Source organism: Barbatula barbatula (genome assembly GCF_947034865.1).
Source record: "Barbatula barbatula genome assembly, chromosome: 9".
In the NCBI taxonomy this organism is placed as follows: Eukaryota; Metazoa; Chordata; class Actinopteri; order Cypriniformes; family Nemacheilidae; genus Barbatula; species Barbatula barbatula.
Window position 1 is genome coordinate 13,957,226 of NC_136772.1, and position 19,706 is coordinate 13,976,931.

General features: G+C 38.8%; 1 protein-coding gene across 2 annotated transcripts; it reads right to left on the reverse strand.

Moving 5' to 3' along the window:
• Window positions 1-725: 725 nt before the first annotated feature.
• On the reverse strand, window positions 726-15,407 carry rev1 (REV1 DNA directed polymerase). 2 transcript variants are annotated; one of them, XM_079464439.1, is made up of 22 exons: window positions 15,103-15,407; window positions 11,833-11,899; window positions 9,564-9,696; window positions 7,990-8,158; window positions 7,682-7,912; window positions 6,412-7,097; window positions 6,229-6,333; window positions 5,719-5,835; window positions 5,489-5,615; window positions 5,274-5,402; window positions 5,038-5,192; window positions 4,828-4,947; window positions 4,524-4,744; window positions 4,237-4,409; window positions 3,914-4,155; window positions 3,644-3,837; window positions 3,332-3,559; window positions 3,150-3,249; window positions 2,874-3,070; window positions 2,605-2,755; window positions 2,390-2,492; window positions 726-1,873 (listed from the first exon to the last, which is right to left on the reverse strand). In XM_079464439.1, the coding sequence occupies exons 2-22, from the start codon at window positions 11,887-11,889 to the stop codon at window positions 1,762-1,764; spliced, it is 3,750 nt and encodes a 1,249-aa protein (XP_079320565.1). In that variant the 5' UTR covers window positions 11,890-11,899; window positions 15,103-15,407; the 3' UTR covers window positions 726-1,761. The 2 variants fall into 2 exon arrangements, with proteins under 2 accessions (XP_079320565.1, XP_079320566.1); XM_079464440.1 differs by having other exon boundaries at window positions 727-1,873; window positions 6,412-6,995.
• Between the last annotated feature and the right edge of the window lie 4,299 nt (window positions 15,408-19,706).

The window sequence follows — 19,706 nt, forward strand, 5'->3', positions numbered from 1 at the left end:
TTTGCCATTTGTTTATACAATCCTTGAAAATGTCTTACATGTTGTTGTGTAAGCTGTTTATTTGGACATTATTTCACAGTACATTCTGTGATTATTATTGTAACCATCTTCATGTAAAAACAGTGGTATTTCGATTACATCCACTTCGTCTGCGATAAAAAACGCGAACGCGATCTCCTCCATTGTTCACGTTTGCAAGCGACAAAACAGCGAGATTCAGTAAGTGTCGGACTTCAAAGGTCTTTTTTGACCCCTCCCCTTACTGCAGCCGCCTACTCTCGCCTACATTTCAGGCGAGGCAAGGCGCATCTCAAACAACCCTATTTTTTATTGTAAGGTTGTGTTTATGGTTGGGGTGGGCGTTAGCTAATGCGATTTGTTGTAATTTATGGCGAGATTTTGCATTACTTCCGGTGTCGTATCAAAATCTCACGGGGAGACGAAATTCGATGCAACACTGTAGCTGTATCCCTTCTAGCCATAACAGGTTGCGCATCTAAACACTTATATACATTTATCTTGTTTTCTTTTTTTAAATGCTTACAAAATAATAATAATATTTCAAAGAAATATGTATATAACTGCATTTAGACAAAAATATCCCTTGTATTATTGTTCCACATACAAGAACATGGCTAGGTACACATTTCCTATCACAATTATCATAAAAAATACGGTGATTTATAGGTCATGAAATGCATTTTTAAAATACATAATACAGTCAAAGACCAGAGAAAATCGTTTATTCAAATTTATTTGCAAATTTAGAAAACATACAAATGATGTCACAGCTTCAGGTCTTCAGGCACAGGTAATTATTTTACTTCAGTTTTGATCATCAATGGATTTCCAGGCCTTTCTTTTTGTAATGTCTTACAATGTGAGATAATAGCATGTTTGACTCATAATCAGCAATTTAAAGACAGAATAAACTGATAGTAAAGTACATTCTGTTCCAACAGTTTATTACTTAAGTATCCACCTCCGTCTGTTTTCACAATGATCTTCATTTCTTCTATAGTAGCACCTTATCACACATTTAAAATGTAAAAAAAAGGAGGCAGAGAACTCAATTTAGTAAATCTAACCTGTCCAATGTTTTGAGCGTTTTCTTCATAAATAATAATCTCTCGTTCTGCTCTTTTATACATACTACCAAACATACATAAAAAACAAACAATAAGAAGGGGCTAATACATATTTTTAAAATCTAGAGAAACAAATGTTAGCTTTTATATAAATGTTAGTATCCACGTGCTAAAATCTGCCAGAAGATGATGCGTTCCCTTACTTTATTCTCAACCTGTTTCTGTAAAGGGCAATTAACACATCACCTCCAATCCGCTTTGTCTGTTAAATATAAACATTCAGGATATAACTGGAAGAAATGTTGAAAAGATAAAGAAAAATCCAAAAACAAACAGAAAGCAAAGATGCCTGCATGGACTAATCTCTTTCAAAATCTTGGTATAAGAAGGTCAGTGCATTCAAAACATTCAAAAGCCTCCCCCAGACATAAGTCTAGAAAGTTGACATCATGATGAGAGAGAAAGATTCAGTGCACAGGTACTGTTGAATAAAGCCGTTATTCTCATCTCTTCTAGTCATACATACTCATCATTGGTTTGATCATTCAGTGTTTTCTGAGAGGCGGCGATGCTACAATAATGGACAGATTAAGTTTTAGTCTCTCTTTCATACGTCAAAATAAGGTGGCAGAACTTGGCTGATGTCACAGTGGTTGAGGTTGGGACGGTCCTCCTATGTGATCTTCAAAGTGCTACCGTAGGTTTGCTGTACCACCACCTGCACATTGTCAAGGATGAAGTCAAAGGCCATGCTCCACACTGACTCCGAGGATTGCTGCATAAGTCTGAGATGACAAATCATAAAAAAAGAGATGCTTAACACAGAAAGACTCATTGTCTATTATCTATTTTGGGGTATTATGTGGATTGGCTTTGCCACATTTGGCTTTGCCACATTTAACTTAAAACGTCTTCTCAGCTAGCGGAAAATACACAAGTGAAATTAATACTTAAATATTTTTATATTTAGTATTTGATATATTTAATATTTATATTGGTTATGTATTGGATTATCTGCAGCTGTAAAAAAGATTTAATGTAATGTCACAATAAATTAAATGTTACAGGTAAGCAAATGAACACGAAAAAGTGCAGAATTCCATTTCAAAGTCTTATTTTGCTGCACATTTTTCAATAAACAGGCGGGTTCGATATTTATTTAAATGTAGCTAAACAATTTTCAGCATTTTATAATAGAAGTTGTAACAGTGTTTGCTGCATATGGACTTTATTATGACTTTAGAGAAAAGTGTTTAGCATTTACATGTATTATGTAAATAAAAATCAAGACGGAACAATACCTCTTCATGTACTTGATGACAAGGTAGAGTTTCTCCAGATCTTTGTCTTCCACAAGATCTGTGCAGTACTTCACCACCTGGAGTATGTCCTCCTCCATTGGTTCTAAGAAGATTCAGCACACAAGTAACACAAGTTAAAGCCGGTATACAATGTTAATATGTAGTGCTATGAAAATTGGTTGACTCTTAAGTCTGCAGTTCCTGTTCTGCCCTACCTGAGATGGTGGTGACCCATTCATGAAGCAACGTTCTGATGTCACTAAAATCAAAAGCTCCAGCTAGGGTCGGGACCGGGCGGGGATTCAATTTCAACAATGTCTCTGGGGCATTTGTGCTCGGAGAGGACGGGCACCGTACATTTTCAGTCTACCAAGCAGAAAATGAATAGAAGACTTTATAGAAGAATAAATAATTAATAAATATACATTTCTCATCAAAATAAGGTATTTATAAATACCTCATTAAATAACAGAAAATCTCTTACTTTGAGGCCTTGATTGTTGATTGGCAGAGGATCAATTTTGGAGGGGCTGGATTTGGCAGGACTGTTTCCAGTTTGTAACAGTTTTTTTAGTGGACTGGGACCCTTTTTGGCAGGACTTGCATTTTTCCTCTTGTAGCGTCGCTTAGTTTTCCCTACTGCAGGCTGTTTTAGTTGAGGAAATTGGTTTTTCTGTTCCACTGCAAAATGTTGGAAAAAAGGTCAGATACAACGTCTTCTTCACTGTGTGGTGTCATTAGATTAATCATTTTTACTGACCAACAGCACTTTGAGCTTGGGCATTTTCTTTGTTCCTGTAAGCAGAGCACAGCTCCTCCTGTAGCTCTTTGGGAAGTGCGGCAAACACATCTGGGTCTACCTGTTGAAAGCCAAGCCAAATTGCTTGATATATGAAATACAGGTTTTATATTCTTCTTGCTAACAATTTATCGTAGACATACCTGGGAGAAATCAGGTAGCTCCAGTACAATGCCAGTTGTACTTGGTTGTCCTGACTGGTTTGGAATCTGCAGTATAAGGGTACCAAGCATTGGAGCTGGAGTGGATGTGATTCGAGGAGATGTTGTGAGATGAAATGAGGTGCTGGGCCGTTCCTCTCTGTGGCTCCAGGACTGCTCCACCTGTTTCCTTAACTCGGCCGGTAACGCTTCTAAAACAGACTGGTCCACCTAAAAAGAAAAAAAGAGGTGAAACACTGCTAAGTTATTTACTCACACACACAGAGCTACATTAAAGCAAAGAGATCTTCTAACCTGAGAAGGAGATGGGACCTCAATGCTAAAGTTTAGCGACGCCCTGACATGGTTGGGTGTGTGTGGATTGGAAAGTTCTCCTTTACTCGTCCCAGCTATTGGATCTAGGAGGGTAGAAGGTGGTGATTGGGGAGGGAGAACTCCCTCCTGATTGGATAAGGAAGGTCTGTATGGTGAAGTGTTGGATAGACCATCTATAATACAGAGCAGGAAAAAATGTCAGATCAATGTATGATGTGAATATTCACACATTATATACAGTGCTCTGACCTTGTGCGAGAGATTCTTTATTTTGCCCATGGACAGGCTGCCTGGCCAGCAGCATGTCTCTAATCGAACGACCACGAGAGGACCCATGTCCAGATGGGTCTGCGTGTGGACCCTCCAACTGCTGTACCTGCAGCCCCACTCCCCTCATGTCCTTCACGTCTAACTTCATGGCATGAAATATCTTAATGGTCTCTGTGGCAATCAGCTGGCCACTGTCTGTGGGATGAGCTAGTAAAACAGATCTGTAAAGTGACAGCAAAAGACCATTCAACATATATTTACGTCACAACAAATAAATTACAATTTATAATAAAGTCTGTTACCTGGCAAGGTTGTCACAGATACCATGACCACCATATTTGGCAGGTTCTACTGGAGCTCCAGCTTTCCGCATCATGACCTTCAGAGTGACCCGTCGACCTCTGAGCCCCGCCCCCTCCAACCTCTTCTGCACCTCCATAGACAGGTTAGTAAGAAAAGACTCAGCCTCTTCAATCTAGAAAAAGGTTAAGACAAAATGGCAAGCTAATGAGAAAAGTAAACAGATTCGGAAACAAAAACAATTACGGGACAGTTAGAAGTTTCCGTAGTAACTCGTATAATTCTAAACCTGTGTGAACCGAATGTTGTAGTTCATCTCTGCGGACACAGACTTCCTCTCCTTCTCACTGCGAACGGGTCTATCGTCCAGCCCTCTGCAAAAGCGGAAAAGGGTCTGACCCGTCCGTGGCCCAAACTCCCTCTGCAGTCGAGAAATGGACAATTGCTGCAGGTCCCCACACATGCTCACACCCAGGGATGCCAGTTTGGAGCTCATTGAGCGACCCACACCTGCAGCCAAAAATAAATCCTGATACTAAATATGGTGAATTTTAAGCATTACACTTTAAATCCACAGAATGTTTTGGTCTTACCGGGCAAACTGGACACGGGTTGATCTCTGATAAAATCATCCACCTCCTCTGATCTGAGGAAATACTGTCCGTTCGGCTTGGCTTTACGAGTCCCCATCCGAGCAAGGAGGATGTTAGAACCTGATTAGAAAATGACAAAATGCTCTTTGAGCATCGGTAGATGTATGTGTGCTTTACCCAAGTCCATTTATAAAGGCAGACAACACGCACCCATTCCAACAGAAGCTGAGCAGCCAGTTTTCTCCTTAATGTCTGCACGGATGGCCCCAGCCAGCTCATCAGGTGTTATCCCAAGCTCAGCCAGAAGAGCAGTGGCATCCACCAGGGCCTCATCGCAACTCAATGCCTCGATGTTATGAGTAAAGCTACAAACAAGAAACCCTGATGAACAAAAAGTGATTTGTCTGGGTTTGATAATAAACGGACAACAAATGTTAGATCAGTACCTGGCCAGGGTCTCGTACATAGTCAATGCCACTTCTCTATATGCCTGGAAGTCATAAGGCACAGACTCCAGATCAGGGCAAAGCTGCTTCGCCCGGCCAAAAAACATTCCGTTCCGCACACCAGTCTGCCTGTTAGAGAGAGAATCTACTGCTGTTAGAAACTGCACTATAATTTGTTTGGATAGTTAAAGTGCGTATAAACAGACAGTATATACCTGGCCTCATAACTGCAGGAAGCAATTTCAGCCATAGACAGTGCAGTCTGGTCCAGATTCACTCCATTACTGGAAGTCTCCTCAGACTGGGGCGATGGGGTCATCTCAAAATCCCCATCTATTTTCTCTAAGTTCACAAAAGGCTTAACGGTTACCAAATTCAAACGGCACTTTTTGAATTGTTGTAATACAATGTAGTATTTTAACCTATGCTTTTGGTCGGGGCTCACCTTTTCTATACTGTTTATGTTTGTTCTGGTAGTATTGAAACTCAAGCTGAGGGTCAGCACCAGGTCGCTGTGCAACACGTCCTGGACCACGGTTACTTGTGACGGCAACTGGTTTCCCTGCAGAAAGATATTGACCGTAAATTGAAAGTGATAGTTCACCCAAACGTGAAAATTCTGTCATCATTTACTCAGCCTCTTGTCATTTCAAACCTGTACGACTTTCTTTCTTCCGCAGAACACAAAAGAAGATATTTTGAAGAACATTGCCGAACAGAACAAGCTCCCATTTACTTCTATTGTATGGACACAACACCGTCAATGGGAGCCGGTTATCAACTTTCTTCAAAATATCTTCTTTTGTGTTCTGCAGAAGAAAGAAAGTCATACAGGTTTGAAACGACAAGAGGCTGAGTAAATGAATGCAGAATTAGCTTTTCTGGGTGAACTATCACATGAATGGTTTTACTCAAAAAGAAAAGAAATGTCTTTAGGGTTTGATGAACAAAATACCTTTGAGATCTGGTCGGTGCCTGAGCCCAACTGACACAAAAAAGCAGTCCATATCCACATGCATGATACAAGACTGACGCACTTGAGGAGCAGGCATTGAGAAACCTGGGCCGAAAATAGTTTTTTTTAGCATATAGTCAAAACAACATAAACACAAATGCTCTAACGTTTACAACATGCTACCTGAATGGCAATTTGCTTTGAGCTTCCTCAGTTTCTCTTTTCCAGAGAAAACAGCACCCCCTGCTGCTCGGCGCCTGCTCTGCAAGGTATTCACAAACTCCGAGAACTCACTCCGCCACGTAGAAATATGATGTAGTCTCGAATGAGAAAAAAACTCTGAAATTATTCCAGCTTCTGCCCCATGAGCAGCCTGTTTTCTTCCCGACTGCTTACTAGAGTCTGCATGGGCGGAGTTAGAGGTTGTATGGTAACTCCCATTTAGTCTAATTTTGCTGGTCTGATTCTGCAGATTACTCGTCTCTGCTGAAGTTCCTGGATTACATGTTGGTTTTGGTTGAGGTTCATTTTGCATATTGTAAGGAACATGCTGCTCCACAGGGGGCCTCTGATGGAGATCTGCTTTTGAGCCAGCACAAGAGTGTTTAGATCGCTGCTTTTTTTCATTTTGTCCTGACAGAGGGTTGTTAGGGCGATGGGACTCTGCATCAACAACCTGAGGAAGATGTTCTGTCAAGTCCTGAGGCTTTAAGGCACCATTCACAGCGTGGACGTAACCATTGGTTAACAGCGGGTCTCTCGAGCCTCTTGGCAAAGGGGCACAAAAGTTGTCATCATCTTCATTGTGTATCCCATTCATTCTATGGCTCCCTGCATTTTCATCAGAGATGATGCTGTGCGAGCCATTTCTGACAGACAAAACAAAGTGTGTTTTTTTAACTGAGGTGGCTACATGTGCTAAATAAAACACAACTGGGGGGGGGGGGGTTGCAATATACCAGTATTGGCAAGCGTTCTTGAGAGCATTTGCAGTACATTCACAGACAAAAGTGCCGCTATGTACTGAAGCGTTGGAAACCAAACTAACAGTTCAAAAACATAAATGTATAAAACAAATGTTATGCATTTTGACACCTATTTTGACGGCGGCTGATGAAGCAAAGGACCCGCGGTTCCGACTAAAAAAAATTATAATATGAACGCAGTCCAGTGGGCTGCATCCAAAACATGTACACTAATCCTCTCTCTTCCTCTGGACAGGTTGTGGTCTAGCTTTTGTTGAAACTAGTAACTTTGTATTAGCACCTATTGTATTATTGCTCCTGTATGACATATCGCTTCCCTGAACTTTGTAAGTCGCTTTGGATAAAAGCGTCTGCTAAATGACTAAATGTAAATGTCTTATAACTGGTGCTCATGGAGATGAGATTGATTTCTATATTATGCCAGTGAATGCACATGTGCTCAGACACCTTTTATAAAGCATACTCACAGTTTGATATCTAGCTGGTGATTGATTTGCTCCGTGGAATTTGTGGATTTGAGGACGTCTTTAGATGGCTGGACACCGTCTGATTGGACAAGGTTTATACTGGGTTTGGCTGGGTCAAGGCTGGATGCTGAATCTATCACTCCTAGTGTACACACGCTGGTGAAGTTCAAGCCTTTCTGCTTAGTGTATAGCTGATACTGAATGTAAGAAAGCTGACGGCCTGCCTTTACACTGAAAAAATAAGTTTTAATAATATTGTGCTCTTATTGTGCATTTTCACTCACATGGTACATGAGACACACACACACCTGTCTGTAATCCATTCTGGTCGCACTACTTTCTCTCCTCTGAGCTCCTGAATTTTATTGTTTGGCAGGTTGGTGGCAATGATGTGTGTGGTTTTGGAGCGAGAGTAATAGAGATGAAACTGGCCACCGTTCAGCATCATAAGCCTGCGCAGCTCATCTGCGCAGGGATCTACACACAACATACATACAAGAGTCAAAACATTTACCAGTTTTAGTTTTCTTCATGTGTGCTTCAAATAATGAACAAAATATTGTACAAAAGTGATGGCTTTAAATATCCCAATTACTCTGCTTATTTAAAGGGACAGTTCATCCAAAACAATTTAACTAAAATTCTGTCATTAACTCACCCTCGAATTGTTCGAGTATAATTTCTTTGAAATTTGGAAGAATGATTGTAACCAAACAGTTCTTGGCCAACATGGAAGTAAAAATTGCTTAATAAATGTCTTTGTTCTGTTGAACATGAACACATGTACTTCATCTCCAGAGTTGCTCTGAGAGTTTATTTCACGAACAAGTTATTGTTTGAGTGTAGAAACAGACATTGTTTCTATTTGTTCACATGTCTTCCGACAACCTGCCAAAATAAAAGTCCCGTTAACTACTGTATTTTTATGTGGACAAATATATAAATATTTAATAGTAAAAAGAATAAACTAGAAATAATTTATATAAGCTAAATGCATCATCGTGCATAAGCTGAAGTTATTTGTTTACCTTTTAAATTATTCTTTCCATTTATATTCATGTTTCTTATTTATATACGGTATTTTTATTATATTGCATATTGAATTTAATATGGCAATGGAATTTACTAAATGGGTTTAGTTTTCACAGATATTAATGTATGCAATTTCAGCAATCATTTAAAATAAAAATTCTAAAAAGGAAACAAATGAGTTCTTTTAAATTCATTTAAAGAGACCTGTCTTCTTTTCTCTTGTATATTTTAGTATTGCTCTTTAATAAAGAAAAAGTACTTATTATCCGAATACCCGAGTAATCGATGGAAAAATCAGTAGAATACTCGATTAGTAAAAGGACCGATAGCTGTGGCCCTAATATTAAGTATTTTTATCAAGTATTCCCACAGAGATGGCAGTTAGGCTGCATCTGTATCTGTACCAAGTAAAATCCTGCATATGTTTTTATACAACCTCGTGTATGCGATGTGTCAAAAATATATGCTTTGTAAAAAATTTGTTTTGGGGTCAACAGTACTGGTGTAGACCAGTTTTATAAAAAATTTCCAACTACTTATTTTTTATCATTTATAATTAAAGCATAACTGAAGAAGTATGCATAAGTATGAATAAATGGCATATTTAACTGTTATAATTGTCATGTTACTGAAAAAATAAACAAACTGACTTTTTTGGTCATTTGGGGTCGGCGTAGTCCACCAAATATTCTGGTAGGACTACACCACTGGTGGACAAGAACAGTTAGTTACAAGCATTCTTCCAAATGTCTTTCTCATTTTATCTATCAGAAATGAATACAGATTCGGAACAACTTGAGAGGGAGTAAATGGGGTGACTTGTCTCTTTACAAAAAAAAATTTGTCTGACCTGTGTAACCGTTGACGTAGATGGCCACACCGCTGAAGATACAAGTAGACTTTCCATCCTTCTGTCTCTCGATGGGGGCGTCCTTCTGAAACTGCTCCTGAAGCTTTGATACTTTTGCAGCCATGTAACCGCCCTTAACATTAATTAAACATAAACACAAGCAATGAGAACTAAAAGAAACACCCCTTCAAAACAAAGACGGCACACACAAAGAGAGCTCAAACCAGGAGACAAAGCAGACAGACTGGACATTCACACCTAACACACTAAATATAACCATAAAAAAAAGAGCAGACAGAACTACACACACACACACACGCACAAAGAAAAATGTGCCGTGTCTGGCTGACAAGCTTTTGATTATGCCTCAGACGTTTAATGAGATTGGAGGTGCAAGTCTGCCCTGCTGGCAAGGCGACTATCTATCTCCATGGCAACGGATGGAACGCTGGGATTCAGGAGTCGAGTCTGAACCAATAAACAGAGGCATGGACAAATAATCCACAATACTTACTCGCTTGACTTGCACCGACAGGAAATTCCCCTGAACTTCAATAATACAGCCAACACAAGACCCGAAGCCAAAGCCTATTCTGTGTTTAATTATACTACAAATCCTGCACACAGTTATTGATATACATGCACTGGCAAAATTCATATTCACAACCCTACTTGGGATCTGGGAGTGTTATTAAAATAATAGAAATGCAAATTTCTATATCAAAATCTAATTATAAGGAAACTCCATCCCTTCGGTGGCAAAATGCTTAGTTGCCTTGCCACCTGAAACAAATAATGTGCTGTGTGAGTAAACAGTGAAGGTGGAACCTTGAAGTTGTGATGTTGTAAATGTGAACACTGAAGCCTATCAAATCTCTTGCCAGGTTTACAACGCTCAGACCGTGACAGCAGAGCAGTAAACTCGCCTCAGTGAGGAAAATTGGGATTTATCACTGCTGTAATACAAATGAAAACCTGTCTAGACTTCAAGAGTAAGATACACTCTCCAGGATACAAGAACAAGAAACGTTTGCCTTGTAGAGGTCCACAATTTTGAGGACAAATGGGGACACACAAAAAAAAAAAATCAACCTAACAATTAGGGCTGTCGCGGTGAAGGAATTTCCTGTCCAGTGATTTTGTGGGGCTCATTAGCGTGGTGTGCGATATAACCGCATTAATCCTGAATTTTGGTGCCAAATAGACCCAAGTTATGTTAATGGGGTTTATTGTTGCATATATGGGTGATTTATGAAGACGGCAGTTTTTAAAACAAATTAGAAATGTAGTTTTATATTTTGTTAGTAAATGCATAACAACACAGAGCCTTAAAAATGCAAGGTAGTCTACATGCCTTTTTTCCTTTATTAAAGAAAAGACTCAAGACCAACCAGTTTGTGAAAATACAAGATAAATATATATAATATTTAAAAGCAAATTGTTGACTTGTAACATGCATATTCACGAAGCCTCAATACAAATTACAATCATGTAAAGCAGAATCTTATTGAAGAAAAAAAGGATCCAAAATTTGTATAACTTTTGTATAATTGTAACACTTTATATAACACCGTGCACACCAAACACGTCAAGACACATTCGAAATATTATGTTTTATATTTTTTGGTTTACAAGGCCAGGACAATAATACACAACAATTGATTTTAGAAACTTTTTGTTGCTCGTCACGACTCGTGTGCACGGGGCAAATTAATGCATAGCAAACGGCACTGAATATTACAGCATTTTCAATACTATATTATTCTTCAAGCATCACCATTTCAGAACAGGCTTATAATTAGGCTATATCTAGAACAAGCTTACAGTATCTTCTGACACTAGTAACTAATCAAAACATGCAATGCAAATTTTTCTGAGTACAGAACAAAAGAAATTTAAGCTCAGAGTGAACAAAATAAAGCAGACTGCACATTATAACACATAATAAGATAAAGAACAACACAAACATTCAAGTCAGTATAAGACATGACATGTTTTTGAGGCAAACACGCATATCCAAATGGTCGGGTGAAAGCCGCATCTCTGTAGCTGTCGAGAAACTCACTCGCTTCCCCGCCATTTTCTAGCAATACAACAGTAATATTTGTAGGGCTACATGTTTTTAGGAATGTTCATTAAATAAAAATGTGCAAGGGTCTGTAAGTTGCCATTACTGATAATTAACTAGAAATCTATTCACATTTGATGCTTGCTGAGTGGTCATTTTTTAATCCTGCATGGATAAAAATACAGAATTAGAAGTTCTTACCCTTCCTCCCCATCCATCATCTTCGCTGGCTTTCTTTCTCCATCCATCTCGACTCATACTGAGGGACCTAGAAAACAATTAAAGAAATATGACTCAAAAATCCATGAGGCACATAATTATGATGACATAAAACACTCACATCTGTTCTCTTCCTCACACTTGCATGTATTTACAGACTTTAGTCAAACACAAGTGCTTCCGTCAGCTGTTGAGTGACCTTCTTTATTTAAGAAAGTGGATATTTGTTTGAAAAGAAGAAGACAAGCTTCATCCCTCTGAAAGAGGAGGTCAAGAGATTGTACAGGATCAAGGTAGTCAAATACCCAAGTATCTAAAATGACTCCATGTTCAATTCTACTTCAGTGTACACTGAGTGTGTGTGTGCTCATCTCTGTAGCATGTAATACAAGGAAAGAGACTAAATCAACTTTGTCAGCGAAAGTATGAAATGCTTCAAGCTTGTGCTTTCCCACTTCATCACACAGATCGCATACACACAATCTTATTCTCCACAGGAAGCTCTATCAACCACGTCTTCACGTTTCTTCCCGGCACTCTATCGCAAGCAGGCATACGGTGCCAACACAATGCTTCTAATCGGTTTCCTCCAGACAGGCACACACTCCCCACTGAAATAGAACATCAAAGTGACTGTCTCTATCTTCTGTTTGGTTCCTCGCTCCGTTTCTCTCATTCTCAAACACAAACGTACACGTGCTGCGCTACAGCGGGATGTTAAACACTGAAACAGCCAGAAGCTGTAGGTTAACTAGATCATCTCAGCCAGCTTCCGCCAGTCATACAGGTTAAGATATCTGCGGTAGCACAGTGTCAATGTCGGAGAGACAGCATAAAGTCAATCTGTGTCATGTTGGCAATACTTGGAAATGTGTTGGAAAAGTGATCAGAGTGAAAAAATTGTCCTGCCGTGTGATATTGGTCAGACCACACAGATAGCCCTGCCCCAAGACACACGTCCTTGGCTGAGTTGTTGTGTTCGGATGGTCAGGCTCAGAGCCATTGAATATGAGAGAATACGACATCGAATACGACAATCGATCTTACCACCGTGTGGTCACGTGGTTCATGGAGCCCTCAATAGTTCCAAACAAGTCTGCGCTGTCAACAAATTTAAATGGATTTTAGCAAGACAGAAAACAGCAGACGTGCTCAAATTCGTTGGTACCCCTCCACAAAAAACTAAGATTGCGCAATTTTCTCTAAAAGAAGTTGAAACTGACAAAAGTAATGGGCATCCACCATTGTTTATTTCATATTTAATAGAAATCAGACTTTGCTTTAGATTTTTTATTCAACATGATATTGTAAACAATAAAACAAATGAAAATGTCACGGACAAAAATTATGGGACCCCTAACCTAATATTTTGTTGCACAACCTTTAGAGGCAAACACTGCAAAGCAAATGTTTTCTGTAGCTCTCAATGAGACTTCTGCACCTGTTAAAAGGTAGTTTGACCCACTCTTCCTGAGCAAACTGCTCCAGCTGTCTCAGGTTTTATGGGTGCCTTCATTGGGTCATCATCCTGTTGGAGGACCCATGACCAGCGACTGAGACAGAGCTTTCTGGCACTGGGCAGTATATTTCGCTCCAGAATGCCTTGATAGGTTTGAGATTTCATTGTGCCCTGCACAGATTCAAGGCACCCTGTACCAGAAGCAGCCCCAAAACATAACCGAGCCTCCTCCATGTATCACAGTAGGTATGGTGTTCATTTCTTTGAACTTTTGATTTTTTCGTCTGTGAACATAGAGCTGATTTCTCTTGCCCAAAAGCTCCACTTTTTACAGTTTTTTTATTGTGGCTTGTCAATATGAATTTTTCCAAATTCCAGTATGGCTTTTTAATGTTTTTCTTTCAAAAGTGTAGTCCTCCAGGGTCTTCTTCCATGGAGACGAAAATCGACGGATGGTACGATCGGAAACTGACGTACTTTCACCTTGCAGTTATTCTTGGTTCTTTTTCTACCATTCGCACTATCCTTCTGTTCAATCTGGGGTCAACAGCGCAGCACAAGCACTGCTTATTTTAAAGGTTAGTATGCGATCAAGTTTATTGAAGCGCTGTTTATTTCCATGTTAACAGTTTGGATAAAAGTAACTTCAAGTTTAAACTGTGTTTAGAAGCAGACAACACTATTCTCGCATCTGAGCTTAAGTTTGATGTACATATCATTACATTGCCGTATATAACGTTACGTGTCTTTACGAGATGTGTGTGAACGCATGCACAGATTCCAGAAAATCACTGGATCCCGGGACAAATGAATGGACACATTTTCCTGTGAAAAGGGCTTTAATGTAACAATATAAAAATTCACTTTTCCGATCAATCCGGGATGCATTCGCGTTCACAGAGAAGGTACTGTGCAATTTTATCTGCGGTGTGTCTGAATGAGGTTTAGCCGAGCAATGTTTTGATGCCACTTTAGCATTTGCACATGTAGGAAAATATTTGACAGTAATAAACAGTTTATATGTAAGTGAATAAATAACCCAAATTTACTCATGACAGAATTTTTATTTTTAGGTGAACTGTCCCTTTAAGAAACATGTTTTCCGTTAAAGCCCCAGAAGCCACAAATCGGTGACACTTGCGAATTCAACGGTGCAGTGACACATAAATTAGTCTAAGATACAGCATCCAATAATGCTGATGATAAACATTTACCAGTTCAACAAAAGATCGTGAAGACAGCAATTGAGTGGACAAGGAAAACTTCACTCTGCGACCACGTGACATCGTGCGTTTGTATGCAGACAGACGAAAAGACAAACTTTTCAACAAGAAATTACACATTTAAAGAGTTGCATAACACCATAAAGCCCCCATTCCCCCCCCCCCCTTAATATTAAATACTTATTCATAAGACTTCTTACGTCGTGATGTTCAACACATCCATTTAAGTAGTTAGTACACACATCGGCCGCTATGAGTGTGCAAGCCAGGGCATGCTTGGCCGTGTGCATGATCAGTGTCTCGCAATGTTGGAAACAAACTCAGTACAGTTAGTTTGACAGCTGATGGATGCAGTGATCGGACATGGAGGAGACTAAAAGGCAAGTGACATTTTGTGCACAACCTTTGCAACCTCTGTTGCACAAGTGCAACACCAGTCAAATCGATTAGTTCGGTACAGCACAGCACAGCACAGCACAAAATAACATAACATAACAACAGCACCACACTGCGTGACTTGCGGTTTCTTTTTATAAGACGAAACATTTGAGAATTGACATCGTTGCTCACCAATTATCCCTCTTCTGTACAGATTTTGTTCAAACCAAAGCGCCTTTGTTTCCGCTCATGCGTTGCCTCCTCCCCTCTTGCGTCAATTTGCAAAGATTACTGACAGAGACGTCGTGCATGCTGGCCTCTTCTCATACCGACACGGTTCTGTATCTGCGCGATTCGCCCCTTATAGTCCTTCATCATTTGTCTCCATTGCTGTCCGCTTGCTCACTGTCGCCTCTGCCACCGCTAGATTTTCTGCTTGTTTTCCGCGGAAGACCCACCTCCTCTCTGCCGGGGTCACGCAGTGACAGCGTCACCTCTGCCTGTATCGTACAGCGGCCTCTAGCGCCAAGTTATATGAACTACACTGTTGTAATATTTAGAGGAACTACAGCGTATCGCGCAGCGTCCTCTAGTGGGCTAACGTTGCTGTTCAAACTACACTTGACGCAGGACAGAGGTAAGCTTGTGAATAATAATCATGGTATCAAATAGTCGCTTTGTGTGTCTCCAATCGCGGCATTGCTTGTGTATATTAATTAGGTCAGGCAGATGTTGTTTGGTGAATTTAGATTAGTAAATGCCTGGATCTTTCTATTAAGAACCAAACCTTCGCCGTAGTAGGTTTCATCAATTCCTTCTGCAAATAAAAAGGTGAGCTGGGTTGAGTTAAGAGCTGACATCAAGCTCTGATGTAGATTTCCAGCTCAATGATGAGAGATGATCATTGGAAATACATCGTGTTGAGACTACACTGACATTCAGTTTGTCTTTATATAATCCGTCTCATACTCAGATGTCCCCAGATAACCTGTAGTGCGCAGACAGCCATGCGCAAAGACTGTCTCACAAAGACAAATTGTTACCTTTGCCATTTCCTGATGGTGTCTATCGGTATATCAGAGAAATATTACGATGGTACATGATCATGATAATGTGTACATTAACCCATATGGCGCTGGTTTGGACGGAGAGTGCCGGTTTGTACGTTTATTTCTGCTTGGTGTTTATGTGTGTAGTTGTCCAACAAAGAGTCAAATAAACAGACGAGAGGCGAGTTCCAATAGGGTAGAAGCAGCAAGAGTTGAAAAATATCATGATCATTTTTATCAGTTATTTAGGCTTTAAATCGATGACTGCAAAGGCAAGCAGTACTGTTTACCCAATCCATAATATATATTTTCATTAGTTCTATGAATCAATTAGGCTAACTGAAGGTGGATCCAAATCAGGATGTTTAAAGACCCCCTGTGGTGAAAATTGATTTAATATTGTTTATATGTGGTGTTCCGTTTTAATATGCTTTAAGACAAACCATGAGAAAATGTATAATTTTAAACTATTGCTGATTATTTTCTCCATAAAACTTCTTATAAGACAATTAAAATATATTTTCACAGGAAAAAACGTTTAAATATGTTATTATTCAGAGTTCCCACAGGTCATGGATTTTCTGGAATATCACTTTAAAATGTCTATTTCAGACATTGAAAGTCGTGGAATTTTTCGTGTTTTTGTCGAAGTCATGGAATATCAGGGATTTTGGTTTGTCACTTTACATTTTCATTTATCAAAATGTAAATTTTCTATACTGTATTTTATCGTGTTTAACACATTGTTGCGTATTGTTATGTTTACCTTCAGCGCCAGGAAAATGTATATTTGTTTCATTCATTATAGGTCTTGGAAATTCAACTTTTCAGGGAACCCTGAAATTTGGTGGTCACCGATTCTTTTTAAGGGACAAAATGATCGACCACAGGGGACTTTAAATCGTTTGAGCTCTATTCAAATGTCAAAGTGGCGTCACTTAATACATCCAATTATTTTATACACTTTACATGTAAAAATTGGATAATAAAGAACCGTGTTTTTATTTAGTCAAATATGTTTTTTAAATATTAGTTAAGGTCTGTTATAATAGTTCTCCAGTATACTGACTGCTAATAGTTTTTCAGTGTTTACTTATTTTACTCACTATTTTACATTTGGCTAAACATAGATTAATTTGATAATAACAACGCATAATACTTTAAATAGCCTCCACAAATACATCTGAAGTTTTCTGAAGGTATATTTAAAATGACGAACTTGTAGTAAACCTTTTCCACATGTTTTCCAATAGATGGCAGTATTGTTCTATGGCTTGTCAACGTGCAAAGACTACTGCCAATGTTCGCTTTTCATTTGCAAAAGAAATTGGTGTGATCAAGATAAAAAGTCCTTATCTTTTTAATATTTAGTTTATCGTTATATTCAAAAATAAAAATAGAGTCAATGCATAAAACAAATTAGGATAGGCCTACATAATACAAATAAAGAATATAGAAATAGCATCTGACTTTAACACATCCCTTACAAAGAATTTTAGGGGTTTACTATAGTTACAAAAAACATGGTTACAACAATAGTTACATCAGAAACAAAAGCAATGGTTTAACCACGTTTTACTGTAGTAAAACTATGGCTGTGCCAACAGTAATCAATATGCCCAAAAAATCTGTTACACTTTCACTATAAAAAACATGGTTTGTTTTCATAAAGGATTGTAATATGTAACAAATTAGACATCACACATTGTGGGCCATTTGTTATTTTTGTTTTAAAATTGAACACAGAAGTATGAAGGATTTTATTTGTTTTATATTATATTAAATATTATCTGTGATTAGAGTTACGGTGTGATGTGATGACATTAAATATATGAATGAGAGCAGAGGCAAGCTATACTTTTAGAGCAGAGCTTGTACGAATACATTTAGCCTTAAGAGTTGAGTGCCAAGAAAAGGATTTCATGTGACAAATAGAAAAGCGCAGACAAGATCATGAGAAACCACTGACTGGCAATGCTAAGCAGGATTTACCCCCGAGCTGAGGATTCAAAAAACCAAAAGGAAGAAAGAAGATGGAGACAAAATAAGGAAGAGATATTGTTGCCAGGAATTTAAACTCCTTTCACCGTGTTTCTCAAAAACTGGGGTTATTGGGAGTGCTGAAATACTCAGAAGTCAAGTTTATGACACAAACCGATCCTGTCAAGTGTATGTGGTCAATCTGCAAACAAATAAATTGGACACACTTTTTTTGTCTTCTTTTAATAAAAAAAAATGTTAGTGAAGATGGTGCCCTTTTCAGAATCGAATTTAAAAGCAGACCGGGAGTAATAGAAAAATAATTTAACTTACAGCAACTGAATGCAAATAAGATAATCAATCTGAGCAGAGATGACCATGGAGACCATTTAGAGAAGCTGCATTCTTGTGATTCAGACTCTCCAGGACACACTTTCGCATATATTGTTATTTACCATTAGAGTGAATTAAAGTAATTAATCGCCATGTGGACTGAAAGGCTTGACTATAGGGTGCTTCTTTTGTATGTCTATCAGATAATAATGATCTTGGTATTGAGTTTAGTTAATGGAGTGTATGTGCTGAGTTATTCGGCTGTGAAAGGGCTCTATTAGCTCGAAGATTGCTCCCATATTTATTTGCTAAAATAGTTTTGATGAATCACAGTTTCGTTCTTTTATTCTTTTGTCCTGTTTCTCTCGCTCATTATTGACTTAAGGTGTGTCTTTATGGATCAATTCACGATTTTCGTGGAACGTTTAGAATGTCGTTACTTCCTCTGTAGATACATTCTGCACATTGGACTTAAGGCCTTAAATACTTTAAAAAAATCAATTGTTTAAAAAATGTATCATTATACAATCTAACATTAAAAATCAACAGCTATCTACTATAAAGAAACACTGAAATATTTAAAAGTGCATGCAGTGCAGCGTGGTCTGATCCAGTCGTCTTTGATTCCTGCAAACGGCTTATACTTAATGAAATGAAAATAATGAAAAGTCCACTCACAGATCATGCACAGATCATGACCCTCTCTTACCAATAGAAGCTTTGGAATTTGGGGTGAATGGAGAACTTTAACGTTATTAACCTTTATCTTGATTGAACAAATTGTGCAGAAATTCCATCAGGAGAAGTCTGTGCCCTATTCATGATTTATTGTGTAATGACACCTGAAATGAAATCATATAGATTTTAATGAACTCTTTGTGAGACACACAAAATTGAAGAGGATATTTATAATATAAATATGATTACTTTCATAAAATAAAAAAATTGCTCGCGCACACACACACACACAAAACACATGCATCCACACAGATGAGATCACACAAGCACAAAAAAAGCTGACCTGTGTCTAAGTGGGAAAATAAAAGAGCCAGACAGCAGAAAGTTAGCAGCAGACAAACAGATATGCAAGTGAAAAAGAAAATGCAAGATACAGTAAAAGAGCAAAGACAGGCACAGAGAGGCAATGAAGGGGTTTGTGGGGTCCCTTGCCAGGGTTTGCCCTCTTGTCACTCTCTCGGTGTCTAATGGGAGTGATTGATTTTTCCGCCTGCTCTTATCGGGGGAAGCAGCCAGCATCAATAACAACGTGGAATTAGACACATAGCATCTCCTTGCTGGAAAGAACCGAGGATGGGAACAGCAAAACTGGCTGGCAAGGGGAATCGGGGGGTGTCTGTTTATGCCAGTGCTGAGCGTAAGTATGCGATTAGAAAAATATGTCTTATACAACTTTAAAGGTGCAGCCATGCCTGA

Bases quoted from the DNA above. Each gene is read 5' to 3' on its own strand.
- rev1 (XM_079464439.1), bottom strand. From the start codon at position 11,889: ATGAGTCGAGATGGATGGAGAAAGAAAGCCAGCGAAGATGATGGATGG. The intron at 7,913-7,989 runs GTGTGTGTGTGT...TTATTTTTTCAG, and splicing joins CCAGAATGGATTACAGACAG to TGTAAAGGCAGGCCGTCAGC. The intron at 3,071-3,149 runs GTCAGTAAAAAT...AACATTTTGCAG, and splicing joins CCAAGCTCAAAGTGCTGTTG to TGGAACAGAAAAACCAATTT.